Source organism: Colobus angolensis, unplaced genomic scaffold (genome assembly GCF_000951035.1).
Source record: "Colobus angolensis palliatus isolate OR3802 unplaced genomic scaffold, Cang.pa_1.0 Scaffold169, whole genome shotgun sequence".
Classification (NCBI taxonomy): Eukaryota; Metazoa; Chordata; class Mammalia; order Primates; family Cercopithecidae; genus Colobus; species Colobus angolensis.
In genome coordinates, this window is record NW_012114810.1 from 259,032 (window position 1) to 271,069 (window position 12,038).

The window sequence follows — 12,038 nt, forward strand, 5'->3', positions numbered from 1 at the left end:
AAAAAATACAAAAAACTAGCCGGGCGAGGTGGCGGGTGCCTGTAGTCCCAGCTACTCAGGAGGCTGAGGCAGGAGAATGGCGTAAACCCGGGAGGCAGAGGCGGAAATTGCAGTGAGCTGAGATCCGGCCACTGCACTCCAGCCTGGGCCACAGAGCGAGACTCCATCCCAAAAAAAAAAAAAAAAAAAAAAAGGATGCTTCTGCTTGATGTAGTTTTAGTGTCCAATGAGTGATTTAACAAAATTATTTGCCTAGTAGGATTAATTTTATCTTCTTTTGATCGCATGAGAAAAGAAAAACAGGACAAACATTAATGATTTTGAAAATAATTTGATCTCCTTCTTGGTGATATCTTACAGAAGGAGCTGATAGGAGGAACATTCATTTTGTTATGAAGCCATTTTGATAAGGATTGAAACAGGAAACAGTAAAACAACACAGTGCTACTCAAGTAAAGCTAGTGACTGAGCTGTGTTCACATGTCCAGTATCGGCTACACTCATGGTTTTTTTGGTTTCCATGGTTTCTTTTTCTTGGTTTATCAAAGGATTCAGAAAAAATATTTCAAGAAAAGATGGAGTTCCTAGAAGCACCATTAATTTATGTGTCCCATTCTCTTTTTTATACTCAAAATACTAAATGTTTCTAGTTCCCATGTTTTGGGGACATCCAAATATGCCAGTTCTTTCAAAAATGTTTTGAGGTCCTTGGACAGAGGCCATTGTAATAGCACTGTACTAAGTATTTGACAAAGGGCTTATACATGAAAGGAGATGTGTAGTATTAATACAAACATAAAATACTGCTGTATTGATATCATGTGACGGTAAGGCATTCTGCACCCTCTTGAATATAAAAGAATATTTCTACATTTGGTTCCAGCAAACACTATTGTGCTATTCTGAAATCCACAGCACAGAAATTATAAGACATCCGCTCATAAACAGAAAGCAAATCACTATTCAGCATTTCCTGCTCTGTTTCCTGCCAATTTCAGATAATTAAAACTTTTTTTAAACCTTTTATTCTATTCTGCTTTAATTCTGCTTCCTCCACCAAAAAAAAAAAAAGGTTTAGAAATTAAAACTCTGTGTATATAAGTCACAGTCTTTTTTTTTTTTATCCTGTGATATTATCTCATTCTTCATTATTGCAGACCTCAGGATATCATTGTGTTTGTAATTGGAGGAGCCACCTATGAAGAGGCTCTAACAGTTTATAACCTGAACCGCACCACTCCTGGAGTGAGGATTGTCCTGGGAGGCACCACGGTGCACAACACGAAAAGGTAAAGGAGAACATTCATTCTACAGCTGTGTCCTCCTTCCCAGAGGATAAAGCTTAAATTCCCTTTATGTTGGAAAAATTTGGTCAATACTAACCAAACTGCTGTAGACTGAAATTCTCTGGTGTTTGCAGCTCCAGAATAATTTAAGAATTTGTGAAACAAAGGATCTATAGTAGTTAAGTTCGTTAAGTTCATAAATCTCTTAATTTGGTCAAAGACCTAGAAAGTGAGAACCATCTTACACTGTTAACAATTTGTATTTCCTGTGTGTTCAAAAAAGGAGAAACCCTTGGACCTACTTCATAAGGAAGGGGGGAAAATTAAAAATTGGTTTTTTTGGTTTTTTTTTTTTAAGAAGGAGAAACCTAATAGCCACAGCTTAGACTTTCTTAATGGCATTGAAGTCTGGGAGTTTTTCTATTTTGTTGATTAACTTTATTCACTTAGCAAGTATTCAGTAAGAATACAAAGATGAATAATCTAAAGATCCTACCTCAAGTTATTGTCTATTAGGAAAGATTTAAAAGTAAGAAAATATGTGCCCAGAGAGGCAGATGAAAGGGCCAAGGATTCTCAGAGTGACTAAGGGAAATTAGCAAATGTTTCACATAGAAGATAGTATATTAGCTGGGCCTTGGGTGAAAAGGACATATGGAGGGAGAGCACATTCTAGGTAGAGTTAACCACATGAACAAGTTATAAAAGCTGAAGGCAACATACATACACAAAGAACAGCAAATAGTCAACTAGCTGGAATGTGTGTAATAAAGTGAAAAGATGATTGAATGCCATCATTGTGGAAGGCCTTGAGTGCCAGGCTTGGGAATTTATACTTTTTTACATAGAAAATGGGGAATTATTGAAAGCAGTGATTACAAGAAAGCCACAGTGTTTAAGGAAGATTAATTTGGCAGCTAAAGGTAGAAGAGGAAAAGACTGGAGAACCATGACATGATTGTTGAATCTAAAGATTGGTGACCCTGAGAGATCTATGCTGAGCCATGTATGCATAGAGAATTTGGAGTCATTAAAAGTATTTATGTACTTTTTTATTTTGTATGATTATTTGGTTTTTAATATAACTTTTCTCCTTTATTATGGAAGTAATATGTGCATATTCTAAATTTTTTTATTTCAGAAAGTACAAAGTACAAAGTTTCCATAATCTAACCACTTGTTACATTTTAGTGTTTTCAGGCCTTTTTTCTAAGCTTGTATAGATGTTTGTGTGACTGTGTGGGCAGAAAGGGATCTCATCGTACATTCTGCCTTTTAACTTTCATTTTGCAGTCTGATGTAAACATCTTCTAGTGTTGAATATATAATCATTCATTCATTAAACAAGTATTTATTGGGTAAGATTTCTTGGGTTCGAATCCTGATTTCCCTTATACTATTTTTGTGAACTTGGGCCAACTACTAACCTCTTTCTTAGTGTCCAGAACTCACTGGCCATTTATATATTTCTTTTGTGAATTGCTAGTTCATATTCTGTGCCCATTCCACAATTGGAGTATTCCTTTTTTTTCTTAATAATTTTTTTTAATGTGGCACATCTACACTATGGAATAATGTGCAGCCATAAAAAAGGATGAATTCATGTCCTTTGTAGGGACATGGTTGAAGCTGGAAACCATCATTCTGAGCAAACTATCACAAGGACAGAAAACCAAACACTGCATGTTCTCACTCATAGGTGGGAACTGAACAATGAGAACACTTGCACACAGGGTAGGGAACATCACACACCGGAGCCTGTCGTAGGGTGGTGGGAGGCGGGAGGGATAGCATTAGGAGATATACCTAATGTAAATGACGAGTTAATGGGTGCAGCACATCAACATGGCGCATGTATACATATGTAACAAACCTGCACATTGTGCACATGTACCCTAGAACTTAAAGTATAATAAAAAATAAAAATAATTTTTTAAATTCTATGTATATAATTAAGGTTATTGGCCATTTGTCTAGTATATATTTTACAAATCTTTTTCCTCTATATTTTTGTTTTATACTATTCACAGTGTTTTGTTATATAAAAGTTTTGTTGTTATTATTTTAATTTTATATTGTCACAGCTACCTGTGATTTCTGCCTTTGGTGTCATGCCTGGAAGGTTCTTTCCTACCCAAGATTATGTAAATACTAACATGCATTTTAAAAATTATTTTTAGGATACATATTTAACATGATATCTTTACAGTCTATCAGAATTTTAGTTTTGTGTAAACAGTGCTGTAGGGTTTCCTTTTATAACTTCTACAGAAATATTACAGTGAGGGGCTTTTTTCTTCTTGACACCAAATACACCAGGTCTTTCCCAACACCATTTTTCCAATTCTCTAGACACCAACTGGATATCTAACAATTTGATTCAATTCTGACACGATCTACCTGGAGTTAGCATCTCATCTCGAAGTTAAAAGGGCTTACTTAACCCCACAAGACCACCCCTACTTCAGATGCCAGTCACAAGTCCCAGACCACCTGAGTGACTGGTTGTAAATCAGGGGTTCCCATGACCCCTTCCTCAGGTTTGATAATTTACTAGAACAGTTCACACAACTCAGGAAAACACTTTACTACATTTGCCAGTTATTGTAAAGGATACAACTCAGGAACAGTCAAATGGAAGAGATGCATAGGGCAAGGTATAGGGATGAGGTGTGGAGTCTCCATGCCTGCTCCAGGAACACCCACCCCACCCCAGCACCTTGATATGTTCACCAACCCACAAACTCTTCGAACAATATTGGGTAGGGGTTTTTATGGAGGTTTTGTTATGTGGGCATGCTTGATTAAATCATTAGCCCCTGGTGATTGATTCAGGCTCCAGCTGTTTCCCCAGCCCTGGAGGTTCAGGCGTGAGGCTGAAAATTCAAAGTTTCTTATAAAGGCTTGGCCTTTCAGGCAACTAGCCCTCATCATGAAGCTACCTAGAGGCCCACCAAGAGTAATCTCATTGAAACAAAAGACAATCCTGTCACCCTCAGTACTCAGAAAATTCTTAGGGAATTAGGAGCTCTGTGCCAAGAATGGGGACAGAGACTAAATATCTTTCTATGATACCACATACATACACTTCTACACAGGCATTTCATTATGTACAGAAAAGTATATAAATGATAAAACAGCTCAGTAAAACATTGCAAAGTGAATATATCTAGTAAACGACCACTGAGTGTAATGATCAAGAAATAGCACATTACCAGCACCCCCCGCAGCCTTTCTTATTCCTCATGCTCCCTCCTTGTCACAGATCCCTGCAAAGTATTCATTATTATGACTTCTGTCACTGTAGATTCATTTTACCTGTTCTTAGAAGATATTTTTTGAATAAAAGAAGAAATAGACTGGGCACGGTGGCTCATACCCGTAATCCCAGCAGTTTGGGAGGCCAAGGTGGGTGGATCATATGAGGTCAGGAGTTTGAGACCAGCCTGGCCAACATGGTGAAACCCCATCTCTACTAAAAATACAAAAATTAACCAGGCGCGGTGGCAGGCGCCTGTAGTCTCAGCTACTCAGGAGGCTGAGGCAGGAGAATGCTTCAACCTGGGAGGTAGAGGTGAGCCGAGATCATGCCACTGCACTCCAGCCTGGGTGACAGAGCAAGACTCTGTCTCAAAGAAAAAAAAAAAAGAAGAAGAAGAAATAAAGACTAAATTTAATCTATTTCTGCCTTTCTCACAAATAATATAAGAATCTTAGTGTTTTAACTGTAATCACCTTCCTCCCAATTTGTATACTATCATTGTCCAGTGTTTTGGTTTTACCTTTTTAAATTCCCAAATTAATCATTATTTTCAGTAGTTAGTGTTTATTTGTATTTACCCACATATTTGCCCCCTTTTCCCCCTCCACTTTGTTTCTTTCCTCCTGGCTCTTTCTTCAATCCAATTTTCTTACTAAAGAACATTCTTGCCTGAATCCCATGCCTGTACTCCCAACACTTTGGGAGGCCGAGGTAGGCAGATCACTTGAGGTCAGGAATTCGAGACCAGCCTGGCCAACATGGTGAAATCCCATCTCTACTGAAAAATACAAAATTAGCCAGGCGTGGTGGCACATGCCTGTAATCCCAGCTACTCAGGAGGCTGGAGAATCGCTTGAACTGGGGAGGTGGAGGCTGCAGTGAGCCAAGATCAAGCCACTGCCCTCCAGCCTGGGCAACAGAGCAAGACACCATTCTATATATATATAGAATAATATATTCTATATTGGCCAGTAGTTTAGGAGGCCGTGGCAGGAGGATCACTTGAGCTCAGAAGTTTAAGACCAACCTGAGCAATATAGAGTGACCCTGTTTCTACAAAAAAAAAAACGTAAAAATTAGCTGTGCATGGACTAGGCATAGTGGCTCACACCTATAATCCCAGCACTTTGGGAGGGCGAGGCAGGGAGATTGCTTGAGCCCAGGAATTCAAGAGGAGTTCAAGGAGTTCAGCCTGGGCAACATGGTGAAACTTTGTCTCTACAAAAAAACACAAAAATCTGTTGGGCATGGTAGCATGTGTCTGTGGTCCCAGCTACTTGGGAGGCTGAGGTGGGAAGATCACAAGCCTGGGAGATTGAGGCTGCAGTGAGCCATGGTCGTGTCACCGCCCCCCAGCCTATCTGAATGAAACCCTGTCTAAAAACAAACAAAAAAAAAACTTTAATATTTTTTTCAGCTATTGTTCATTTTGATGCCTTTGTCTAAAAGTGTCTTAATTCAGCTGAGTTTAGAATTTCAGGTTGATAATTTTCACTTACTTAAAAGTAAGACAACAATGGAATACTGTATTACTTGGTATGAAAAATTCATGTTTGGCATTTCTGGAAATTTTACAGTCATTATTTCTTTGAATGTTGCTTCTCTTTCATCTCCTGTTGTCTATCCTTCTGGAATTATTGTGAGATATGTGTTAAACCTTCATCTATTCTTCAGGTCTCTTAATCTCTCATTTTTATTATCCATCTGCTATCTCTCTGTGCTGTCTTCTGTATAATTTTTTCAGATCAGTGTTCCAGTTTAGTAATTCTTTCTTCAGCTATATCTGATCTATGTTTAATTTGTCTACTAAGTCCACTAAGATTATATTTTTATGCTTATGAGTTCTATTTGCTTCTTTTTCAAATTTGCCTGATATTTTTGTGAATATCCTCTTTTTTTCTCATGTTTTCAAATCCTTTATTTTTCCTAAACCATATTAACTCTATAATCTGAACTACGTGGAGGTCTAATTCTGCTGTTGTATCTGCTAACATTAGCTCATGATGAAGCGTTTCTGCATGTGTTCTGTAATTTTGACTTATGAGTTATCTTAAGGGTTTTATCTATAGCACCCATGAGGAGCTGACATTCAAGATCAATCTCTCTTGCATATTTTTTCTTTCATTTTTGCTAGGTACCCCAAGAGCATTGTCAGTCTGGAATCATTTTTATGTTAGTTTCTATACTTAATGGTTCCTGAACCTTGCAAAGCATATCTGCTTGTGCAGATAGATTTTTTTAGTCCACTTTTTCAGTGAGAGTTTCTATATTACATGGAAATCTCAATTTTGATTTATTTTCTTACCAAGGCCTAAGCCTTCTTTCCTGACCCTCTGTGACTACTAAAACACAGTGCCCTTGTTTAATAACACTGGCACACACCTATTAGATAGTGGTAGCGTGAGTTTATACTTATCAAGCTAAGTTTTTATTCCCTTTTTGTGCTGACCCTTGGCAATTCCTCTTACTTTCTAAAGAATTTAGATATTCATTTAAAAGGATGTTTGTTGTTTTTTATCCTGCATTTGTACGTGTTTTATTACAAGATAATTTTCACCTTATATAATCTGCCTTAATTCCAGAAATGGAAGTGTCAGTGTGGTTATGATCTTGGGAGTAGATAAAATGGTAGTGACATTATAGAAACTCCATTTTGAACACTAGTAGATAATATTATTTGGAAAGATAGCTGTGCATCCTAAAATGCCAAACTGAGGCTTTTGTACCTAATTCAGGGTCACCTGTTGAATATTTTTGAGCACAGAAGTGACATAATATTATTAGAGCTGTTTTATTCAAGTTTCTCCCTTTGCTGCTAATAAAAGTAGTAATAGTTCATACTTATTGAGTAGATACTATGTGCTAGGCACTGTACTGCATACTTTAAATCTATTAACTCATTGAATCCTCACATAAAGTTTCTACTGTTGTTATCTTTACATATGGAAACTGAGGCACAGAGAGATTAACTTACTCAAGTAAACATGACTAGTAAGAGATGGAGCTAGTATTGGAAGCCAGAACCCATGCTTTTGACCACTATGCATTTCCTTCCTGTTATTTGAATGCCTAATACTGCATTATTCTCTAAATAATATTTAATAATTTAGGGTTCAAAAAGTTTTATTTATTACTTGATGGTAGCTGTATAGGATTTTGTCTTCTTGATCGAAATGAGTTCTTTCATGAATATTTAGTTAATCATATGCTTTTAAATAGGCTTCCATATCAGAATTCAAAAAGATGAATTGGCCCTTAAGTGGTTCCTCTGAGAGGTAATATTTCTCACTATTTGTAGCCTTATGGCCAGTAACTAAGAATTGTAGCATCATCCCTTTAATTTGAAATATCAGCAGGTTAAAATTAAATGTGTATATCTCCATTTAAAAAAATAGGCTGGCTGCAGTGGCTCACGCCTGTAATCCCAGCACTTTGGGAGGCTGAGGTGGGCGGATCACAAGGTCAGGAGATTGAGACCATCCTGGTGACACGGTGAAACCCCGTCTCTACTAAAAATACAAAAATTAGCTGGGCCTGGTGGCGTGCACCTGTAGTCCCAGCTACTCAGGAGGCTGAGGCAGGAGAATCACTTGAACCTGGGAAGCAGAGGTTGCAGTGAGCCAAGATCGCCCGACTGCACTCCAGCCTGGGCTACAGAGGGAGACTCCATCTCAAAAAATAAAAATAAATAATAATAAGTAGGTAGGCCGGGCATGGTGGGTCATGCCTGTAATCACAGCACTTTGGGAGGCCGACGTGGGTGGATCACCTGAGGTCACAAGTTTGAGACCAGCCTGGCCAACATGGGGAAACCCCATCTCTACTAAAAATATAAAAATTAGCCGGGCGTGGTGACAGGAGCCTGTAGTCCCAGCTACTCGGGAGGCTGAGGCAGGAGAATCATTTGAACCCGGAAGGCAGAGGTTGCGGTGAGCCAAGATCGCACCACTGCACTCCAGCCTGGGCAGCAAGAGTGAGACTCTGTCTCAAAAATAAATAAATGAGTAAGCAAGTAAAAATTAAAAATAAGTTGGGGGCCAGGCATGGTGGCTCAGGCCTGTAATCCCAGCACTTTGGGAGGCCAAAGTGGGCAGATTGCTTGAACTCAGGAGTTTGAGACCAGCCTGCGCAATGTGGCAAAACTCCATCTCTACCAAAAATACAAAAAAGTAGCCAGGCGTGGTGGTGCCACCTGTGGTCTCAGGTACTTGGGGGGCTGAGGCGGGAGAATCACTTGAGTCTGGGAGGCAGAGGCTGTAGTAAGCCGAGATAACACCATTGCACTCCAGCCTGGGTGACAGAGCAAGACCCTGTCTCAAAATAAATAATATAAGTTGGATTTAGATAGAAAGATAGATTAGTAAAGATTTTTAGATATGTCTTTCTAATTTAGTCATATTACATACAAAAATACGTTTTAGATGTGTTTGACTAATTACTAGTGCTATGGGCTGGGTATGGTGGCTCATGCCTGTAATCTCAGCACTTTGAGCACTTTGGAAGCCCAAGGCAGGCATATCACTTGAGGCCAGGAGTTCGAGACTAGCCTGGCCAACATAGTGAAACCTTGTCTCTACTAAAAAATACAAAAATTAGTCGAGTATGGTGGTGTGCGCCTGTAATCCCAGCTACTCGGGAGGCTGAGGCACGAGAATCACTTGAACCCAGGAGACAGGTTGCAGGGAGCCGAGATGGCACCATTGCACTCCAGCCTGGGCGACAGGGCAAGACCGTGTCTTAAAAAAAAAAAAAAAAAAAAAAAGATACTATGAATAAAACTTCATTTTCTGTTCAAAGAAAAAAATAAAACAATGAAACATCTAAGGTTTTCCTTAAATTAGTATTCAAGTTCCTGACAAATGACCTTTTGTTTTTTTTGGGAATGGAGTCTTGCTCTGTCGCCCAGGCTGGAGAGTGCAGTGGCGTGATCTCGACTCACTGCAACTTTAGCCTCCCAGATTCAAGCAATTCTCCTGCCTCAGCCTCCAGAGTAGCTGGGACTACAGGCATGCACCACCACACCCGGCTAATTTTTGTATTTTTGGTAGAGACGGGGGTTTCACCACGCTGGCCAGGCTGGTCTCAAACTCAGGACCTCAAGTGATCCACCTGCCTTGGCCTCCCGAAGTGCTGGGATTACAGGAGTGAGCCACCGCACCTGGCCTCAACGAATCATCCTTATATAAAATTAAGAAGGTAAGGCAGCCCTGCAAAGGCTTTATGCTAGATTCTTCTAGCTATTGTCAGCGTTTGTATCTCTGTGTGACCTAATAGCATGCTAAGCAGTACACTGTATTACATTTGAGCCAATATCTTAGCAATAAAGATTCAATAAAATTTTGGACAGAATTGTTCACTGGCTTCCTGACCAATGAAACTTTTATGAAGAGGGAGTTGCTATGACAATCACCAAACAGGAAAAAATATTAGTTGATTTTTGCAATATATAAATGATTTAATATCAAGTGTTTATAGTTTACTTTTATAAATATATAGCCCCTAGCCAATAAGTAAATAGTAAAATTTATCATACCAGTAAGAAGATGATGGAATTTATATTTCAGAGGCCAGTTAAAATTGTAAAGGCTTAAGTAATTGAAAGCAGTAGTTTCAGCTTTGAATAGAAAGGCTCAGTTTTCATGATGAATGTAGGATACCTTGGGTATTACTAACATATTTAGTAGATTTACAACTCTTAATACATATTGGAATCTTAGGCTCTCAGTAATGGAAAGGCTAATATTTTTAAAAAATCAGTTTTATTCCTGGATATAGTAGAGCTGCAGTGAACTAGCAATGAAGACCTTGATTTGGAAGAGAAAACATTGAATAATTTGTTTCTGTGAATTATTAGGGTTTAATTTTGTAGGAGTTTTAGTGTATAATTTTCTCTGTAATATATGGGCTATTTCTTAAGGAAACAGGCCAAAAGAATAAATGATGACAAAAATACAGCCTTGATCTCAAGAGCTCTGCAGCACAGAAGTAGCTTTTTGAGAGACTAGGGAGATTAGAAAATGGTATACGTTTAGATTTGCCATGATATATGCTCTCCTTTTATATTTAGAATCATGTAAGTCATGGTATGGTTGCCATGTCTTACATATCTTACATCCAAATCCATGGATTTGGATTAGTGGGGACTCCAATAAACAGGAAAGAAATGATATCTTGTCACTGTGTGATGTGCTAACACAGAAGCTACTATCCTTCCAGAACAGGAAATGTCTTTTGTGGGATATTTATGGTCACTTGGTTTCCCTATTACAACTCTTAAATAAAATCTGAGATTACTACAGATTTATTCTGCACTCAAATTTCAGAACTACCACCTACTAGTTTTTTTTATTACTTAATCACTTAATGTAATGGGTCGATAGGTCAAAATTGATCTCCTGCATCCCAAAAAATAACAAGTACCCTTACCCCTCAGGTAGCAATTTTAACAACCTTGATCCGGGTTTCTCTATTTCTAACATACATCAAGATCGCTTTTACTGTAAATTGAAACAAAATCTTAGTTGTAAACAAAACTTAAAAATAAAGAATAGAAAGCAATTATTCCTTTCCTCCTTAGTATATTTCCAAAAATGAACATAATTTTTAGTGTGAGAATAGGGCCTTTGTATAAGTAAGCTCGTCATCTTAAGCCAGAAGTTACCTGAAGATACAGGTCCCTTAGATCCTAATAGGAAATATACATTAGTTTAATCTGAAATTCAAGTCATTCAAAGTTTTTTTTTTTTTGAGACGGAGTCTCGCTCTGTCGCCCAGGCTGGAGTGCAGTGGCCGGATCTCAGCTTACTGCAAGCTCCGCCTCCCGGGTTTACGCCATTCTCCTGCCTCAGCCTCCGGAGTAGCTGGGACTACAGGCGCCCGCCACCTCACCCGGCTAGTTTTTCGTATTTTTTAGTAGAGACGGGGTTTCACCGTGTTAGCCAGGATGGCCTCGATCTCCTGACCTCGTGATCCACCCGTCTCGGCCTCCCAAAGTGCTGGGATTACAGGCTTGAGCCACCGCGCCTGACCTCAAAGTTATGATTTTAAAGTGGCTCTTTCTTGCATACTTTATTTCTTTAAAACAGTTCTTTTGCGATAATATTTTTTAGTGATTCAGGCGCTGGTTGTAATGAAGCGGAGTTCTATATATGCAGGCCTTCTGTAGTTGTGTGATTTGTTTCTATAGGGCCTGCTCTGATTAGCTGTAATTGTGATTATCTTTGTTTAGATTTAAACACCATTTAAAATAGAAGGCATGTATTTGCTGCTAAGACACCAAGGCACTTTGCAGAAGCTAATTATCTCCTTAGCAACATTCTTAATAAAATTGCCTTCTAAATAAAGAGAGGCAGTCAATATTTCTTCTCTTTCCATAGCCATATGAAGTTTAATATGAATTTTGTATTACTTCCCTTTTTCCTTTCATATATAATGAAATACACAGGAATAAAAAGTAGTAACCAACTACAGAGACTTCTTTTTTTTTTTTT

At 38.5% G+C, this 12,038-nt stretch overlaps 1 protein-coding gene across 4 annotated transcripts in view; it reads left to right on the top strand.

Annotated features, from left to right (window-relative positions):
- VPS45 (vacuolar protein sorting 45 homolog (S. cerevisiae)) overlaps positions 1–12,038 on the top strand; it is a 91,715-nt gene that overhangs the window by 50,195 nt on the left and 29,482 nt on the right. For all 4 annotated transcript variants that reach the window (XM_011937760.1, XM_011937759.1, XM_011937762.1 and 1 more), the window contains one exon: positions 1,158–1,289. In XM_011937760.1, coding sequence (XP_011793150.1) covers positions 1,158–1,289 — 132 coding nt within the window. The remainder of the gene's footprint in view (positions 1–1,157; positions 1,290–12,038) is intronic.